The 20789-nt window shown below is 42.9% G+C and overlaps 2 protein-coding genes across 4 annotated transcripts in view; one reads left to right on the top strand and one right to left on the bottom strand.

Moving 5' to 3' along the window:
* The window catches only part of clu (clusterin), a 51030-nt gene extending 37732 nt beyond the window's left edge, over window positions 1–13298 (bottom strand). The window contains exon 1 of the mRNA XM_068025737.1: window positions 13167–13298. The gene's annotated coding sequence lies outside the window, so the exon portion shown is untranslated. The remainder of the gene's footprint in view (window positions 1–13166) is intronic.
* A 167-nt stretch (window positions 13299–13465) lies between these two features.
* Window positions 13466–20789, top strand: part of scara3 (scavenger receptor class A, member 3) — a 53999-nt gene continuing 46675 nt past the window's right edge. For 2 of the 3 annotated variants that reach the window (XM_068018589.1, XM_068018574.1), the window contains exons 1-2: window positions 18249–18477; window positions 18668–18767. In XM_068018589.1, the coding sequence (XP_067874690.1) occupies window positions 18761–18767 (7 nt within the window). In that variant the 5' untranslated portion in view covers window positions 18249–18477; window positions 18668–18760. Of the gene's footprint in view, window positions 13522–18248; window positions 18478–18667; window positions 18768–20789 lie in introns of those variants that run through there. The other variant, XM_068018583.1, reaches the window with a different exon arrangement.

Below are 20789 nucleotides of genomic sequence, written 5' to 3'. Positions count from 1 at the left end.
AACCACTTCTTGAAATTGTTTCTGGAAATGTAACAATACAAATGAAGTGTAAAAATGTAACAAAAATAATCCCAAGGTCACAGCCCAGGCTTCAATGGATAACTAACACAGATATATTAATGAAGCCATACTCGTTGCCTCTTCTATTTCCAAGTTTTGTATGGTGCATGCAACTGTGTGTCTGTGGCTCACTCTGCTGTCCGTGAATTATCTCAGGCTTCAATGGATGATTAACACTAATACATTAATGAAGCTGTTGTATGATTGCCTTTAAGAGTGATATTCCTTTAAGATCTTAGTATGCTAATGAGCCAAGTACCAGGATACAGTCACGTGAGTCAGAGCCACTCTGCAACTGTAACACCCAAAGTAAGGTTCTGTAAATAGTTAGCTCTGTACTGTATATGATAGTCTAGCTATAAATAAAACTGTTTGAGATCTTCAACCAACTGGACTCCACACATCTCATTTATGTTGCACAAGACACCATAAAAGAACTCATTATATGGTGGCAGCGGTGGGTATTTCCAAGTTTTGCATGGTGCATGCAACTGTGTCTGTAGCTCACTCTCTGTTATCCGTGAATTACCTCAGGAAACTATCTTCCATTCCAAAGTTTGACATTCACAATCTTTATTACAAGGGGTTGGAGTATAAAAGTAGGGAAGTCTTGCTACAACTGTACAGGGCATCATTGGTGAGACTGCACCTAGAGTATTGTGTACAGTTTTGGTCTCCTTTCTTAAGGAGGGATATACTTACATTGAAAGCAGTTCAGAAAAGGTTCACTAGGTTGATTTCTTGGATTAAGGGGTTGTCTTATGAGGAAAGGTTGAGCAAGTTGGGTCGATACTCATTGCAGTTTAGAAGAATGAGAGGTGACCTTATTGAAACATATAAGATTCTGAGGGGGCTTGACAGGGCAGACGCTGAGAGGATGTTTCCCCTTGTGGTGGAGTCGAGAACTAGGTGACAGAGTTTAAAAATAAGGGGTCTCCCATTTAAGAAGGTAATGAGGAGGAATTTCTTCTCTCAGAGGTTCATTAATCTTTGCAGTTCTCTTCCTCGGAGAGCAGTGGAAGCTAGGTCACTGAATATATTCAAGGCTGAGTTAGACAGATTTTTGATCTACAAGATGGTCAAGCATTATGGCGGACTGGCAGGAAAGTGGAGTTCAGGCCACAATCAGATCAGCCAGGATCTTATTGAATGGTGGAGCAAGCTCGAGGGGCCGAATGACCCATTCCTGTTCCTTATGACCATTTTACAAGTGAATAGACAGTGAACTATCCTTATGCCATCTGGACTTCTGACCATGTTGAGTTGGAGCTAAAGTGCCAATATATCTTTTGTCACCTCTTGGTCTCTGATAAATTACAAAGAAATGTAGCCACAACAGCCAGTCAGGTAAAAGGAAGCTTCTTGCATCATTCTATGGTTTTCTGAGCATTGATGTACATTTCTGGTGCTTGTTTCAATAAAACTGGCCCTATGCAAGATTCAAGTTGAAATATTAATGTGTTCTGCTGTAAAATGTTTTGAATCTTCTGCTAGTAAAAGCTGGTTCATATTTTATATGGGTGCAAAATATTACTGTTGGCATTATTAATGGTCAAACTTTCAACTCTATTTTAATGCACACCTTATCACATTTTCAAAGAGTTAAAGCCTATATTAACAGATAAAGAAATGCCACACAGGCACAATAAGTATTCACTCTCTAATATCACATTTAATAGGAAGATTAGATAGTAGATATTTACTATATGGGTAAATGTGATTCCTTTAGTGATTTTAATTTAATTTAGTTTTTCTGATCCTTGTTGTGAAGAATGTCAATGTGGAGAAATGCAGAATTTATTTTTGAATTTGCAGCCAGGGTCAGTATCAACCCTTCAACAATGTAGTACTGGATAAATAAAGAGCTTAACTTTGCCTTGAAAAGGTGCTCCAAAGCTACCTTCATCCAGAAAGTTAATGCCCGTGCAGCTGAAAATATACAGAAGTAATTCCTGTATATTTTTACTTCCCCATTTAAAAATGATTTGAGCTCCTCACACATCTCACACTATTCGGAACCCAGGATGAATTAGATAGTAGGAATGATCCATTCCTCAGAACGGACATCTTTTATCTAACCAGGCATCTCTCAATGTAACTTCAACTTAATCAAGGAGAGTATTACAGCGGCAGAAAGGACGTTTGAGGACTCGTCTACTGAGGTAGTATGGGCCGAGGTTGGAAACAGGAGAGGAGAGGTCACCCTGTTGGGAGTCTTCGATAGACCTCCGAATAGTTCCAGAGATGTAGAGGAAAGGATAGCGAAGATGATTCTCGACAGGGGCGAGAGTAACAGGGTAGTTGTTATGGGGGACTTTAACTTTCCAAATATTGACTGGAAATACTATAGTTCGAGTACTTTAGATGGGTCAGTTTTTGTCCAGTGTGTGCAGGAGGGTTTTCTGACACAGTATGTAGACAGGCCAACCAGGGGCGATGCCACATTGGATTTGGTACTGGGTAATGAACCCGGCCAGGTGTTAGATTTAGATGTAGGTGAGCACTTTGGTGATAGTGATCACAATTCGGTTAGGTTTACCTTAGCGATGGGCAGGGACAGGTATATGCCGCAGGGCAAGAATTATAGCTGGGGGAAAGGAAATTATGATGCGATTAGGCAAGATTTAGGATGCGTAGGATGGGGAAGGAAACTGCAGGGGATGGGCACAATCGAAATGTGGAGCTTATTCAAGGAGCAGCTACTGCGTGTCCTTGATAAGTATGTACCTGTCAGGCAGGGAGGAAGTTGTTGAGCGAGGGAGCCATGGCTTACTAAAGAAGTTGAAGCGCTTGTCAAGAGGAAGAAGGCGGCTTATGTCAGGATGAGACGTGAAGGCTCAGTTAGGGCGCTTGAGAGTTACAAGCTAGCCAGGAAGGATCTAAAGGGAGAGCTAAGAAGAGCAAGGAGAGGACACGAGAAGTCATTGGCGGATAGGATCAAGGAAAACCCTAAGGCTTTCTATAGGTATATCAGGAATAAAAGAATGACTAGAGTTAGATTAGGGCCAATCAAGGATAGTAGTGGGAAGTTGTGTGTGGAATCAGAGGAGATAGGGGAAGCGTTAAATGAATATTTTTCGTCAGTATTTACAGTAGAGAAAGAAAATGTTGTCGAGGAGAATACTGAGATTCAGACTACTAGGCTAGATGGGATTGAGGTTCACAAGGAGGAGGTGTTAGCAATTTTGGAAAGTGTGAAAATAGATAAGTCCCCTGGGCCAGATGGGATTTATCCTAGGATTCTCTGGGAAGCCAGGGAGGAGATTTCAGAGCCTTTGTCCTTGATCTTTATGTCATCATTGTCGACAGGAATAGTGCCGGAAGACTGGAGGATAGCAAATGTTGTCCCCTTGTTCAAGAAAGGGAGTAGAGACAGCCTTGGTAATTATAGACCTGTGAGCCTTACTTCGGTTGTGGGTAAAATGTTGGAAAAAGTTATAAGAGACAGGATTTATAATCATCTTGAAAAGAATAAGTTCATTAGCGATAGTCAGCACGGTTTTGTGAAGGGTAGGTCGTGCCTCACAAACCTTATTGAGTTTTTCGAGAAGGTGACCAAACAGGTGGATGAGGGGAAAGCAGTGGATGTGGTGTATATGGATTTCAGTAAGGCGTTTGATAAGATTCCCCACGGTAGGCTATTGCAGAAAATACGGAAGTATGGGGTTGAAGGTGATTTAGAGCTTTGGATCAGAAATTGGCTAGCTGAAAGAAGACAGAGGGTGGTGGTTGATGGCAAATGTTCATCCTGGAGTTTAGTTACTAGTGGTGTACCGCAAGGATCTGTTTTAGGGCCACTGCTGTTTGTTATTTTTATAAATGACCTGGAAGAGGGTAGAAGGGTGGGTTAGTAAATTTGCGGATGACACGAAGGTCGGTGGAGTTGTGGATAGTGCCGAAGGATGTTGTAGGGTACAGAGGGACATAGATAGGCTGCAGAGCTGGGCTGAGAGATGGCAAATGGAGTTTAATGCGGAAAAGTGTGAGGTGATTCACTTTGGAAGGAGTAACAGGAATGCAGAGTACTGGGCTAATGGGAAGATTCTTGGTAGTGTAGATGAACAGAGAGATCTTGGTGTCCAGGTACATAAATCCCTGAAAGTTGCTACCCAGGTTAATAGGGCTGTTAAGAAGGCATATGGTGTGTTAGCTTTTATTAGTAGGGGGATCGAGTTTCGGAGCCACAAGGTCATGCTGCAGCTGTGCAAAACTCTGGTGAGACCGCACCTGGAGTATTGCGTGCAGTTCTGGTCACCGCATTATAGGAAGGATGTGGAAGCTTTGGAAAGGGTGCAGAGGAGATTTACTAGGATGTTGCCTGGTATGGAGGGAAGGTCTTACGAGGAAAGGCTAAGGGACTTGAGGTTGTTTTCGTTAGAAAGGAGGAGGAGGAGAGGTGACTTAATAGAGACATGTAAGATAATCAGAGGGTTAGATAGGGTGGATAGTTAGAGTCTTTTTCCTCGGATGGTGATGGCAAACACGAGGGGACATAGCTTTAAGTTGAGGGGTGATAGATATAGGACAGATGTTAGAGGTAGTTTCTTTACTCAGAGAGTAGTAGGGGCATGGAACGCCCTGCCTGCAACAGTAGTAGACTCGCCAACTTTAAGGGCATTTAAGTGGTCATTGGATAGACATATGGATGAAAATGGAATAGTGTAGGTCAGATGGTTTCACAGGTCGGCGCAACATCGAGGGCCGAAGGGCCTGTACTGTGCTGTAATGTTCTAATTCTTATTAGGTGGAATTTTTCTTCTAACACACATGGCTGTTCTATCCCTTAATGTAAATGAAACAACATACCAGCATTGTGCCAGCTGTGGCTCAGTGATGACACTCTCTCACCTCTATGTCAGAAGATTGTGGGTTCAAGCCGCACTCCACAGACTTAGGCACAAAATCTAAGCTGATATTCTTGTGCTGTTCTGAGGGAGTACTCTACTGGCAGGAGGGCCATCTTTCAGATGAAGTGTTAAACTGAGGACCAGCCTGCCTTTTCAGATGGACATACAAGATCCTGTTTCACTATTTTGAAGATGGGCAGGAGATTTCTCCCCAGTGTCCTGGCCAATGATTATCCCCCAACCAACATCATCAAAAAAAAAAAGAGAATTTGGTTATTATCACATTGCTACTTGTGAGACTTTGCTCTGTGCAATCTAGTTACCATGTTTCGTACAATGCAACAGTGACTACACCTACAAAATGATTGGCTGTAAAGCACTTTGCGAAAGGCACTATATAAATGCGAGTCATTTCATCAGCAACTCTCCTGGACGACCTGGGTGAAATGAAGAATTTGTCCCTGAAGAAAAGGGTAGGGAACCCCCAGTCTAACCCTCCATGGTGCAGTGCATTATGAAATTAATCCTCGACACCACCTGGAGCCACTATGGGTTTAACAAACAAAGCTATAAATCCTAATACAAACAGATCTTTATTAAATCCCAGATATGGTTGATTTTGATGATTCAACGCAAGACATGTGAAAGGCATTGAGAGTTGCTTCCCAATCAGCTATACATAACAGGATCCATTGTATTCTATAATCTTTGCATTAGAAACGGAATCTGTTGCATCTTAAAGCATTTATATGTCTGAATTATTTTATAAAAGCAAAATACTGCAAATACTGGAAATCTGAAGTTAAAGCAAAAAAATGCTAGGAATACTCAGAACTGTTATGATGAAAGGTCACAGACATTAACTGTTTCTTTCTCCACAGATGCTGCCAGACATGCTGCGTATTTCCAGCATTTTCTGCTTTTATTACTAATATTTTAGTTGTCTAATGCCTGACAAATGTGCTGCTGCAAATCTTTTTAAACATTGTCATGCAGGCCCCCACCTGCCAAGATTGAGGCACATTGGTTTTGTCATATGAACCTTGATTTTGAACTGTTGCTGGCGCGCGGAAATGACTTGTTGAGCAGATCAGCTGTGGCTGGAAAAAACATTTACATAATAACAGACTGTGCTTGTGTAGACAAAGGGCCATTCCCTGACACATTCAACACATGAAGGATGTTGATCACCAGATAGTGAGGGGGTGGGGAAGCGCATTCCAGGGCCTGCTGGGGTGATGCAATCCACAAGGGCCAGGACTGGTTGGACCAGCTGGTCACATGACTAACTGGCTGTTCCAGGGTTTTTTGAACTGGCCACAGAGAGTCTGAACTCAGAAAGACTGTTTGCTCCTGGATTGAGAAGATCTGTCCTGTCTACTCCCATCTCTTTCTCACAAGTCTTTGAATCCACTGAAGACACATAAACCCCAAGAGAGAAAAGTCTCCTACAGGGAACAAGGTTTAAGAAGAATACTGGGCCCCAACGAAAAGCAAGAACTATCTACAATCAAGGACCCTACTGTGAGCTCGAAGAACTGTAACAAAAACTCTTCAGATATTGCCTCAAACTTTTCCAATTTATTTTTCTTCTACTCTAGGGCGGCACAGTGGCGCAGTGGTTAGCACCACAGCCTCACAGCTCCAGGGACCTAGGTTCAATGCTGGGTACTGCCTGTGCGGAGTTTGCAAGTTCTCCCTGTAACCGCGTGGGTTTTCTCCGGGTGCTCCGGTTTCCTTCCACAGCCAAAGACTTGCAGGTTGACAGGTAAATTGGCCGTTGTAAATTGCCCCTAGTGTAGGTAGGCGGTAGGGAATATGGGATTACTGTAGGGTTAGTATAAATGGGTGGCTGTTGGTCGGCACAGACTTGGTGGGCCGAAGGGCCTGTTTCAGTGCTGTATCTCTAAATGAACATGTTAATTTTTTCTGTCTCTATTTGCATGTGTATATCACGTATACATGCTAGCGTGGGCGCGTCGTGTATCCGTAGGCGTTAACCGAATTAGAGTTCAAGTTCAATAAATTTCAACCTTTTGTCTTTAAACCTAAGAAAACCTGTTTGTGCTGGTTTCTTTGCCTTATAATTGGAAAGTGAACAAGGATTCACCAAGGGGGAGCTAAAAACATGCTGTGTTTAAAATTAAACCCTATTACGGTAAGACCAGGCGAAGGCTGAGAGGGACCTCAAGACCTTTCGCACCTGGTCGTAACAACATTACAGTCATAGAGTTATACAGCACAGAAACAGGCCCTTCAGCCCATTGTATCTGTGACGGCCATCAAGCACCTATCTATTCTAACCCCATTTTGCAGCTCTTGGCTCGTAGCCTTGTATGCTATGGCATTTCAAGTGCTCATCTAAATACTTCTCAAATGTTGTGAGTGTTCCTGCCTCTACCACCCCTTCAGGCAGTGTTCCAGATTCCAACCACCCTCTGGGTGAAATTTATTTTCCTCAGATCCCCTCTAAACCTCCTGCCCCTTACGTTAAATCTATGCTCCCTGGTTAGTGATCCCTCCGCTAAGGGAAAAAGTTTCTTCCTATCTATCCTATCAATGCCCCTTATAATTTTGTATACCTCAATCAGGTTCTCCCTCAGCCTTCTCTGCTCTAAGGAAAACAACAGTAGCCTATCCAGTCTCTCTTCATAGCTGAAATGCTCCAGTCCAGGCAACATTGGAATCATACCTTACAGACAATGTCCCAGACACTGCCATTACTATCCCTGGGTATGTCCTGTCCCACCGGCAGGACAGACCCAGCAGAGGTGGCGGCACAGTGGTCTACAGTAGGGAGGAGTTGCCCTGGGAGTCCTCAACATCGACTCTGGACCCCATGAAGTCACATGGCATCAGGTCAAACATGGGCAAGGTAACCTCCTACTGATTACCACCTACCGCCCTCCGTCAGCTGATGACTCAGTACACCACCATGTTGAACACCACTTGGAGGAAGCACTGAGGGTGGCAAGGGCACAAAATGTACTCTGGGTGGGGGACTTCAATGTCCATCACCAAGAGTGGCTCGGTAGCACCACTACTGACCGAACTGGTCAGGTCCTAAAGGACATAGCTGATAGACTGGGTATGCGGCAGGTGGTGGGGGAAACAACACGAGGGAAAAACATACTTGACCTTGTCCTCACCAATCTGCCTGCCGCAGTTGCTTCTGTCCATGATTGTATTGGTAGGAGTGACCACCGCACAGCCCTTGTGGAGACGAAGTCCCGCCTTCACATTGAGGATACCATCCATCGTGTTGTGTGGCACTATCACCGTGCTAAATGGGATAGATTTCGAACAGATCTAGCAATGCAAAACTGGGCATCCATGAGGCGCTGTGGGCCATCAGCAGTGCAGCATCGCACCAAGCCTCCTCAGACAGCACGTTCCAAACCCGCGACCTCTACCACCGCGAAGGACAAGAGCAGCAGATGCATGGGAACATCACCACCTGCAAGTTTCCGTCCAAGTCACACACCATCCTGACTTGGAACTATATCGCCGTTCCTTCACTGTCGCTGGGTCAAAATCTTGGAACTCCCTTCCTAACAGCACAGTGGGTGTACCTACCTCACATGGACTGCAGCGGTTCAAGAAAGCAGCTCACCACCACCTTCTCAAGGGCAATTAGGGATGGGCAATAAATGCTGGCATAGCCAGTGACACTCACATCCCATGAATGAATAAAAAAAAAAATCCTGGTAAATCTCTCTTCACCCTCTCCAGTGCAATCACATCCTTCCTATAGTGTGGTGACCAGAACTGTACACAGTACTCCAGCTGTGGCCCGAGTAGAGTTTTATTCAGCTCCATCATAACCTCCCTGCTCTTATATTCTATGCCTCGGCTAATAAAGTCAAGTATCCCATATGCCCTCCTAACCACCTTATCTACCTGTGCTGCTGCCTACAGTGATCTATGGACAAGTACACCAAGGTCCTTCTGATCCTCTGTACTTCCTAGGGTCCTACCATCCATTGTATATTCCCTTGCCTTGTCAGTCCTCCCAAAATGCATCACCTCACACTTCTCAAGATTAAATTCCATTTGCCACTGCTCCGCCCATCTTACCAGCCCATCTCTATCATCCTGTAATCTAAGGCTTTCATCCTCACTATTTAGGATACCACCAATTTTTGTGTCATCTGCAAACTTACTGATCATACCTCCTACATTCACGTATAAGTCATTAATGTACATTACTAACAACAAGGGTCACAGCACTGATCCCTGCGGTAGACCACTGGTCACAGGCTTCCACTCACAAAAACAACCCTCGATTATCACCCTCCTCCTCCTGCCACTGAGCCAATTTTGGATCCAATTTGCCAAATAGCCCTGGATCCCATGGGCTCTTACCTTCTTAACCAATCTCCCATGCAGGACCTTATCAAAAGCCTTACTGAAGTCCATGCAGACTACATCAACCGTCTTACCCTCATCTACACATCTAGTCACCTCCTCAAAAAATTCAATCAAGTTTGTTAGACATGATCTCCCCCTGCCAAAGCCATGCTGACTATCCCTGATTAATCCCTGCCTCTCCAAGTGGAAATTAACCCTGTCCCTCAGAATTTCTTCCAAACATTGCCCTACCACTGATGTTAGAATCACAGGCCTGTAATTACCTGGTTTATCCCTGCTACCCTTCTTGAATAATGGTACCACATTCACTGTCCTCCAGTCCTCCGGTACCTCTCCTGTGGTCAGAGAGGATTTGAAAATTTGTGTCAGAGCCCCTGCAATCTCCTCCCTTACCTTAGATAACAGCCAGGGATACATCTCGTCTGGGCCTGGGGATTTATCCACTTTTAAGCTGGCCAGAACAGCTAATACTTCCTCCCTTTCAATGCTAATTTGTTCAAGTATATCACGATCCCCCTCACTGATCTCTACACCTACACCGTCCTCCATAGTGAACATAGATGGAAAGTAATCATTTAAAACCTCACCCATGTACTCCAGCTCCACATACACATTGCCACTTTGTTCCCTAATGGGCCCTACTCTTTCCCTGGTTATCCTCTTGCCCTTAATATACTTATAAAATGCCTTAGGATTTTACTTTATCTTGCCCGCCAGTGTTTTTTCATGTCCCCTCTTCGCTTTCCTAATTACTTTTTTTTTTAAAAGTACCCCCCTACACTTTCTATACTCCTCTAGGGCCTCCGCTGTTTTCAGCTCTCTGAATCTGCCATAAGCCTCCTTTTTTTCCTTATCCAATCCTCTATATCCCTTGACATCCAGGGTTCCCTGGACTTGTTGGTCCCACCCTTCACCTTTATGGGAAACATGCTGCCCCTGAACTCTCTATTTCCTTTTTGAATGACACCCACTGTTCTGATATAAACTTTCCTACCAGTAGCTGCTCCTAGTCCACTTTGGCCAGATCCTGTTTTATCATATTGAAATTGGCCTTCCCCCAATTCAGTACTTTTATTTCCAGTCCCTTTGTCCTTTTCCATAACTACCTTAAATCTTACAGAGTTATGGTCACTTTCCCCGAAATGCTCCCCCACTGACACTTCTATCACTTGTCTGGTTTCATTCCCTTGGATTAGGTCCAGTACTGCCCCTTCTCTTGTAGGACTGTCTACGTGCTGGCTCAAAAAGCTCTCCTGTATGCACTTTAAGAATTTCGCTCCCTTTAAGCCTTTTGCACTAAGACTATCCCAGTTGATTTTGGGGAAGTTGAAATCCCCTACTATTATTTTTACACCTCTGAGATTTGCCTACATATCTGCTCCTCTATCTCTCCCTGACTGTTTGGAGGCCTGTAGTACACTCCCAGCCAAGTGATTGCCTCCTTTTTGGTTTTAAGTTCTACCCATATGGCCTCATTTGAGGAACCTTCTAAGATATCATCCCTCCTTACCGCAGTAATTGACTCCTTGATCAACAGTGCAATGCCACCTCCTCTTTTACTCTCTCCCCTGTCACGACTGAAGATTCTATACCCTGGAATATTGAGCTGCCAGTCCTGCCTTTCCCTCAAACATGTCTCTGTGATCGCAATAATATCTTATTCCCATGTGTTAATCAATACCCTCAATTCATCTGCCTTACTAGTAAGACTTGCGTTAAAATAGATGCAATCCAGCATTGCATTATTCACTTGTGTGAATTATTTTTAATTTTAGCACTCAAATTACTTAGTGCCTTTGTGAGGCTATCATTTTTTAGAAAGATATCCAAACAGCTAGGTAATTCCAGTTTGCACTTAGCACCATCACAATTAATTGTTTTGGTTAAAAAAGTCATAAATCTTAACATTTAAAATTAAAAAAGAGATCTTTTTAAAAATGATCAAACCATACAACACCAATATGTAAAACAGCAAAGGATCTTTCTCTTTAAAGAATTTTTTAAAAAAAAATTTAGATCACAGCTATTATTAATTATATGTTTTGCTATTTAGATTTGTAATGATTACATTCATGAAATAAAATAAAGAATACTTTGGTTAAACCAAAAAATTAAAAAACTTGCTTGAAGCAGATTTGCCCTCCAGAGGGTACTCTAAAAACAAAATAAAGTTTACCTTTCAAAATGTATTTATATTATTATATGAGCATTAGCTCAACTCCAACCTAGCTGATCCCATCTCTTTTCAGATCGGTAGTGGTGACAAATAAAAATGAGCCCATGATGTCTTTCACTGTTTTAAAGCCCTCCCCCTGAGATGCGGTCAGACTGCAGCAGGCCGGGAACATGCAACTGCAGTCTGGCTGTGTGCCAATACCGAAAGCAATGGCCCTGACACGTTCGACCATCTATAATGATAGCGAGCAAAGAACACCAGCCGCTGAAAGAGATGGTGTGCTATTATCATGGTTTCGTCACATTAATAAAATAACATAATTTTATTAGTAATGACAATATAAAAAACAAACATCGAGTTTAAAACCCACAAAGTCCTTGTTTATTTATTTCACTGATTTTTTTTCTGTTTTGCCTCACTCCCAAGTCTGGGCTAGAGAGCAAACCATAACCTGCTTCCTGGTCAAAGCAATACTCCAGGATTAACCACTAAACAAATAGCGATAGTAATCCAAACACAACTCTCTCCCCCCGCCTTCTGTCTTTTCTTGGTAAGAGAGGAAAGGGCAATGCTAGAATGCTAGTCTCTGCTCAACAGTTCTGCACATCCAGCATATACAATGTAGGAGGACACCGACACTTAGCTACTTAAAAAGGTGTAATCTGTGGGAACTGCCCCTTGGGATCTTAGCTATCTTTGAACTGTACCACCACTCTTCCTTCCACTCCCCCCATTCCTTTGGCAGCATCTGTATTATACCTGTTTATACATATATATATATATATATATATATATGTCAGTTTAATTAACCTGGTCAAAGTACCTGCTAGATTGAGGGTATGCCTTCATGCTCCAAAATCAGTTTTGGGGAGGGATGAATGTGTGGTTTACCTGAGTTGGATCATTTTGTAAACAGATTTTGAACATATTCACAGCAGAGAAAAAAATGAGAATGTTTTCTGCGATCAAAATGATAAATCTACAAGCTGTATCGTGTTTTTTTTTTACAAAAATGTAATGTAGTCTGAGTGTGCCGCAGGCCTCACCCAGACAGTATTTCCCCCACACAAGTTGGAGCAGTTGCATGGACTGTGGAATAATGCACAATGAGCAGTAATTAGCAACACTGCTGTGGAATTCCTTCGGCAACACAGTGAAGCAAAACCATTCCAGATCATTACAGTATCAGAATACATGTCTTTTACATTTTTGCCTGAAATGATTACAGAGAGCTCATATTAACTTTCAAGTTACTCTTAAGCACAAACCTAATGTCAGATTTTTTCAACTCACCCCTACATTCTAAACTTGAGTACAGAAAACGTTGAATGCAGCTCTCACTCTGACAATACTTTTGATAGGATGTTGTTTGCATTAAATTATTCAAATAACATATAAAACACAATTAAAATCGGCTTATCAACCACAAATATATCAGCCTGTACCAACTGTTATTTATTTTTAAAGTTCAGTTGCTACAGCTTTCAATTTCATTTTCAAATATTACAAGTATTGTAATTACAAATATTGTTGATCGTTCATACATACTCTTTACACTCTATATTCTAGAACAAGTTTCCCAATCAGATTATTTAAATATGAAAAATATTTACTGCAGTTTAAAGTAAGCATTTTGTTTTTACACAGCACCAGTAGCAGCCCCTCTCAAACCATTAGCAATTGTAAAAACAAACCCTTTCTTGTGCCCATACCTCGCACAGAAGTCTCTCCCTGCCCTTGCTGATCTCCGCTTCGCACAGCGCTCTTCAGCCCTTTTATCCTCGCACTCAAGGTTACATTTACATTTCTGTTGAGTCACCAACACGCAATGTTGAATAGCTTTCTGGGACTTTCTCGAAAAATCTACATGGACTTGCTCCCGAGAAAAAAACCCGAATGACTGGAATCCAGGCGATCAGTGCAAATGCTGTATAGATCCAGCAGTGGGCAACACAACCCAGGCTATCGGCTGCTGGAACGACCAGGGGAACCATGAACAAACAGCAAAGGATTTTGGTTTTTCTCCCCTTGGCGTCTTCGTGTGTATATGTGACTGGAAAACGCCAGGTAAAAGACTTTTTCTGAGATTAAATTATTCGTAGAAATGCTCACTCTGACCGTGGTCATTTCTGATTCTTCTGCACGAGTTGCTGGATTTGCTAGTGCAATTGGAGAGGGTTTAAACTAACTTGTAAGGGGTGTGGGAAGCAGGGGGTGATATTAGAAAGGAAAACCAAGGTGCATAAAGAATTTTGGAGAGACATATAACACTAGAGTAGGAAATAGTAAGGCATTCGGCGGGGTCAGTGTAAGAGGGAATGCAGTAAAGTCTAAATTAGGTTCTGAAGAAGGGTCACTGCTTCTCTCTCCACAGATGCTGCCAGACCTGCTGAGTATTTCCAGCATTTCTTGTTTTTATTTCAGATTTCCAGCATCCGCAGTATTTTGCTTTTATTGTTATACTAAATTAGGTTTACCTTGCATGAATGTGAATGCGCGGAGTCTGGTAAGTAAGGTTGGTGAGCTGCAGGCGAAGATAGCCACGTGGAGGTATGATGTGGTGATAACAGAGACTTGACTCAAAAAAGGACTGGATACTAAATATTCCTGGATACAATGTGTTCAGGAAAGATAGGGAAAGAAGGAAAGATGGAGGGGTAGCTGTATTGATTAAGGAGAACATTACAGTGCTGGAGAGAGAGAATGTCCGAGAGAGGTCAAGGGCAGAATCTATTTGGTTAGAGCTAAGAAACAATAGAGGTACCATTGCATTGCTGGGTGTATTTGAGAGGCCACCAACTAGTGGGAAGAATGTAGAGGAACAAATTTGCAAGGAAATTACAGAGAGGCGCAAGAAGTACAGAGTAGTTATAATGGGGTCTTTAATTATCTGAATATAGACTGGGATAGTAATAGTGTGAAGGGCAAGGTTTTCTAGAGTGTGTTCAAGGGAATTTTCTACATCAGTATATTTCCAGTCCAATGAGGAAGGAGGCATTGCTGGATCTGGTTCTGGGGAATGAGATGGGTCAAGTGAATCAAGTATTAATAGGGGAACATTTAGGGGACAGTGATCATAGTATCATAAGGTTTAGGTTAGCTAAGGGAAAGGGCAAGGAGCAATCCAGAGTAAAGATAATTAATTGGGTGAGGGCCAATTTCAATGGAGTGAGAATCAATCTGGCCCAAGTAAGTTGGAATCAAAGATTGGCATGCAAAACTGTAACTGAACGATGGGCTGCCTTTAAAGAGGGGATAGTTTGGGTACAGTCAAGGTACATTCCCATGAGGGGGAAAGGTACGGCAAACAGATCCAGAGCTCCCTCGATGATGAAAGAGATAGAGAGTTAGATGGAGCAGATGTCAGGTGGATAATACAATTGAGAACCAGGCTGAATATAGAAGGTTGAGAAGGGAAGTGAAAAAACAAAGAAGCAAAGTCAGAGTATGAGAAAGACTTGCAGCCAAAACAAAAGAGAAAGTAAAAGTCTCCTATATGCATATAAATAGTAAAAGTGTGGTAAAAGGAGGAATGGGGCTGATTAGGCACCTAACAGGGGATTTCCACATGGAGGCTGAGGGCATGGCTGAGGTACTAAATGATTACTTTGCATCTGTCTTTATCAAGGGAGGAGATGCTGCCCAAGTCATAGTGAAAGAGGAGGCAGTTGAGACACTGGATGGGCTAAAAATTGATGAAGAGGAGGTATTAGATAGGCTGGCTGTACTTAAAGTTGATAAGTCACCAGGACCAGATGAGATGCATCCAAGGATACAGAGGGAAGTAAGGATGGAAATTGCAGAAGCACTGGCCATAGATTTCCAATTCTGCTTAGATACAGGTGTGGTGCAAGAGGACTGGAGAATTGCAAATGTTACATCCTTGTTCAAAAAAGGGTGTAAGGATAAGCCCAGCAACTATATACCAGTCAGTTTAACCTTGCGGTGGGAAAGCTTCTGGACCCAATAATTTGGGACAGAATGAATAGTCATGTGGACAAATGTGGATTAGTTAAGGAAAGCCAAATCATGTTTAGCTAACTTGATTGAGTTTTTTCGATGAGGTAACAGAGAGGGTTGGTGAGGGTAATACGGTTGATGTGGTGTACAGGACTTACAAAATGGCATTTGATAAAGTGCCACATAACAGGGTTGTAACAAAATTCGAGCCCATTGAATAAAAGGGACAGTAGAAGCATGAATATGAAATTGGCTGAGTGACAGGAAACATAGAGTAGTTGTGAACACATTTTTCAGAGTGGAGGAATGTAGACAGTGGGGTTCCTCAGGGCTCAGTGTTAGTACCACTGCTTTTCTTGATCTATATTAATGGCCTAGACTTTGATGTACAGGGTACAATTTCAAAATTTGCAGATGGCACAAAACTTGGAAGTATTGTGAACCGTGAGGAGGTTAGTGATAAACTTCAAGAGGACATAGACAGGCTGGTGGAATGGGCAGACAAGTGGCAGATGAAATTTAATGCAGGAAAGTGTGAAGTGATTCATTTTGGTAGGAAGAATGAGGAGAAGCAATATAAATTAAAGAGTACAATTCTAAAGGGGGTGCAGGAGCAGAGGGACCTGGGGTATATGTGCACAAATCATTGAAGGTTGCAGGGCAGGTTGAGAAAGTGGTTAATAAAGCAGAAATCCTGGGTTTTATAAATAGGGGCATAGAGTACAAAAACAAGGAAGTTTGTGATAAACCTATATAAAACACTGGTTTGGCTTCAACTGGTGTATTGTGTTCAAGAATTCAGAAGAAGGAATTTTCCTCCACACAAGATCAGATGGTAGGTTGTTCAACCTTGCCTGTCTTAGAGCGAAGACCAAAGTATGGAAAGTCCTCATCAGGGAACTCCTCTTTGTTGACGATGCTGCAGTAACATCCCACACAGAAGAGTGTCTGCAGAGAATCATCGACAGGATTGCAGCTGCCTGAAATGAATTTGGCCTAACCATCAGCCTCAAGAAAACGAACATCATGGGACAGGATGTCAGAAATGCTCCATCCATCAATATCGGCGACCACGCTCTGGAAGTGGTTCAAGAATTCACCTACCTAGGCTCAACTATCACCAGTAACCTGTCTCTCGATGCAGAAATCAACAAGTGCATGGGAAAGGTGTCCCCTGCTATGTCCAGACTGGCCAAGAGAGTGTGGGAAAGTGGCGCACTGACACGGAACACAAAAGTCCGAGTGTTTCAAGCCTGTGTCCTCAGTACCTTGCTCTCCTGCAGTGAGACCTGGACAACGTATGTCAGCCAAGAGCGACATCTCAATTCATTCCATCTTCGCTGCCTCCGGAGAATCCTTGGCACCAGGTGGCAGGACTGTATCTCCAACGCAGAAGTCCTCGAGACGGCCAACATCCCCAGCATATACACCCTACTGAGCCAGCGGCGCTTGAGATGGCTTGGTCATGTGAGCCGCATGGAAGATGGCAGGATCCCCAAGGACGCGTTGTACAGCGAGCTCGTCACTGGTATCAGACCCACCAGCCGTCCATGTCTCCGCTTTAAAGACATCTGCAAATGTGACATTAAGTCCTGTGACATTGATCACAAGTCATGGGAGTCAGTTGCCAGTGATCGCCAGAGCTGGTGGACAGCCATAAAGGCGGGGCTAAAGTGTGGGGAGTCGAAGAGACTTAGCAGTTGGCAGGAAAAAAGACAGAAGCGCAAGGAGAGAGTCAACTGTGAAACAGCACCGACAACTAATATTATCTGCAGCGCCTGTGGAAGAGTCTGTCACTCTAGAATTGGCCTTTATAGCCACTCCAGGTGCTGCTTCACAAACCACTGACCCATTGTCTCTCGAGACAAGGAGGCCAAAGAAGAAGAAGAAGGTGTATTGTGTCCAGTTCTGGGCACCACACTTTAGGAAGGATATTATGGCAGTAGAGAGGATTCAGAAAAGATTCAATGAGAATGGGGATGAGGAACTTCAGCTATGGGGATAGGTTGGAGAAGTTGGGTCTGTTCTCCTTGGATAAGGGAAGATTTAAGAGGAAATTTGATAGAGGTGTTCAAAATGATGAAGGGTCTGGGTGGAGTAGATAGGGAGAAACTGTTCCCATTGCTGGAAGAATCCAGAACCGTAAGTCACCGATTTAGGCAATTGGCAATAGAAGCAACAGCAACATGAGGAAAAAACATTTTACTCAGCGAGTGATTAGGATCTGGAATGCACTGCCTCAGAGTGTGGTGGAGACAGGTTCAATCAAGACCTTCAAAAAAGAACTGGATAATTATCTGAAGAGAAAAAACATTTGCAGGGCTATGGGGAAAAGGCTGGGGAGTGGGACTGGGTGAGTTGCTCTTGAGGACAGCGGGCACGGACAGGATGAGCCGAATGGCCTCCTTCTGTGCTGTAACCATTCTATGGAAAGTTTAATGCATTGGGCGAACTAATCATTGAAAATGATTTGTTTTTGTCTTTAGGTTGGTTTGACAGGGATGGGTTTTGTACACTCACATATGTTCCTGTCAGCTGCGGTGCGTATTTTTATGGCAGACTTTGTTATACTTTTTTCAATGAAGGTTAAAGGGAAGATCTAGCTAAGTTCCGAAGAAGGGTCACTGACCCGAAACGTTAACTCTGCTTCTCTTTCCACAGATGCTGCCAGACCTGCTGAGTGGTTCCAGCACTTCTTGTTTTTATTTCAGATTTCCAGCATCCGCAGTATTTTGCTTTTAAGATCTAGCTAACCTCTTCTCACTTTATTAGCTCTGATCTGCACATCTGTCAATGTAACGGGAGCTTTTTACCTCCCGTTTCAAAGACATTTGTTAACAATTAGCAGACTGACAACATGTCTGAAAATGTTTGCGTGAAATGAGTCGAGGTCACGGCTCTCCAAACGTGAAACATGTCGCCTGGGCAAAAACGTTCAGCCTTTTTTTTCAGTGAGGATGTTTATTCAGGCTCCAGAACAAGGAGGACTGGTCGAAGTTTTTAGTTGCAGTCTGCGTTTCCCAGACATGTTTTAATGAAGGAAACTTAGCTGAAAACAAGTAGGTATGTAATCATGACGTGCTTTTAAAAAAACATTCAAAAACGGCTTTAATCTTTTAAAATATATACAAATAAAACGATGCATGTTTAAATCTGTAGTTACAGACTGTTCGTTCAGTTTTTTTGCAACAAATTGTATGTCTGTATCTATGTGTTCATTGCAACGTTATTCTAAACCTTTAATGTATTACAGGAAGTTCTTGTCTGGTTAACTTTTCCAAGCAAGTTGTTTCTTAACGGTGAGATGCAACAGGAGTATACTGCAGATAGAATATAATTACAGAACATGAAAGGTTAGTGTCTGACTATCTCCGTTTCATTTTGCTAGCAAGTTTATTCGCTCAGCTTTTTTGTTGCACATTTTTCCATTTCTAAAACTCTCTCGATAAGATTGTTCAGTGTGGGCATCTTATAAAATATATATTTCTATATTTCTATATATAGTGTGTGTGTCTATGTACGTTCTATAGCCAGTATAGTGCAGCAGTTTTACAAAGACTAACTCGTTCAGTGCTTGGGATCTTGAGAAAATCATTATTGGATTAATTTGAATTGTTACATATTTTGTCATCATTGTAGCTATGGGATCTCATGAATAATTTCCAGGCACAATTTCTACATTAGCACATAGATATTGTGAAACAGATTCTTTGTCATGCAATAGTTTTTGTGAAAAATCAGTTTGTATTTGTTAAAACATTGTGTACATATAATTGTGAATAGCATTGAGGAGGGAACATTCTCCTCAAGGATTATTATTGTATTAATCAATTAAATGTGTCATTTTAACAACAAAGAAACACTTCTTTAAGAAATAAGAAATAAAGAAATAAAAGGCTAGTGGAATGTTAGTCTCTATAACTAGAGGGATAGTATATATAGGGGAGGAAGTTTTGCCGCAGCAACACAAAGCCTTGCTCAGACCACATCTGGAGCACTGTCTACAGTTCTGGGCACCCCACTTTAGAAAGATATATTGGCCTAGAAAGGAGTGCAGCACAGGTTCACCAGGATGTTACCAGGGCTCCAAGAGTTGGATTATGAGGAGAGATTTCATAAACTAGAATCATAGAATAGAAACATAGAATGGTCACAACGCAGAAGGAGGCCACTCAGCCTGTTGTGTCTGTACCGGCTCTCTGCAAGAGCAACTCAGCTAATCCCACTCCCTCACTGTAGCCCTGCAATTTTTTTTTCCTTTCAGGTGCTTATCCAATCCCCTTTCGAAAGCCACAATTTTATCTGCCTCCACTGCACTCAGGCAGTGCAGCTAGCTGGTATGCCCTGGAATATAGATGGTTAAGGGGTGATTGAATCCATGAGGAAAGGCATCATCACCCTCATCTACAAGCGGAAGGGGGAGAGGGCAGAAATCAGAAATTGGCGGCCCATCTCACTGCTTAATGTTGACTCCAAGATTCTGTCCAAAGTCATAGCCAGTTGAGTCAAGTCTGCTCTGGAGTTGGTGATTCACCCTGATCAGACCTGTACTGTACCCGGGCAGGAAGATCTCTGATAGTCTTGCGCTACTCAGGGATACGATCGCCTACGTACGGGACAGGAGGGTGGACACCTGCCTCATCAGCCTGGACCAGGAGAAGGCTTTTGACAGGATATTGCACACCTACATGATGGACGTGCTTTCCAAAAATGGGGTTTGGGGAGGGAATCTGCAATTGGGTCAAACTGCTCTACACAAACATCAGTAGTGCAGTCTCAATCAATGGGTGGGAATCAGAAAGTTTCCCGATCCAATCTGGATTCAGACACGGCTGTCCTCTCTCCCCTGTCTTGTTTGTTTGCTGTATTGAACCCTTTGCTGAATCTATTAGGAAGGATGCGAGCATAAGCTCTATGGGCTGTTCCCAGGGACGCACACCGAGATAAACATCAACTGCTGCTGGAGGACTATCAATTCGGGGAAAGACGCCTTTTGGTCTGCCCGAAACTTGCTGGTCTTCCAGCGCAAAGAGTTGTCCACGACCGAATGTTGCAGACTGGCACATTCCAAGGTCCAGGACTACGTGCTGAGGGATGCACTAAAGCTTGGGGCAGCCGCAGCAAAGGCTCAATGGGGAAAGACCACTGTGTAAGGTCCCCCCACCAAGCTGAACAGAGGGGCGGGATCCATGGAAAACCCCTCGAACTGTATCGGTTAAATTTTCGTTTGCTGTAAAATGTATATGGCACGAGAAATGAAATGGAAGGGTTGTGAGGCAACTCATGATTGTATTGAATGAAACTGACCTCCTTTGCACTGTTTGTAATTTTTGACTTGGTGCTGTTTAGAACTGTTTTGTCACATTTGTTTACAG

The sequence above is a fragment of the Heterodontus francisci genome, chromosome 3, assembly GCF_036365525.1.
Source record: "Heterodontus francisci isolate sHetFra1 chromosome 3, sHetFra1.hap1, whole genome shotgun sequence".
Classification (NCBI taxonomy): Eukaryota; Metazoa; Chordata; class Chondrichthyes; order Heterodontiformes; family Heterodontidae; genus Heterodontus; species Heterodontus francisci.
Note: the sequence above shows the minus strand (reverse complement) of the source record. Positions and strands in the feature narration are given on the sequence as shown.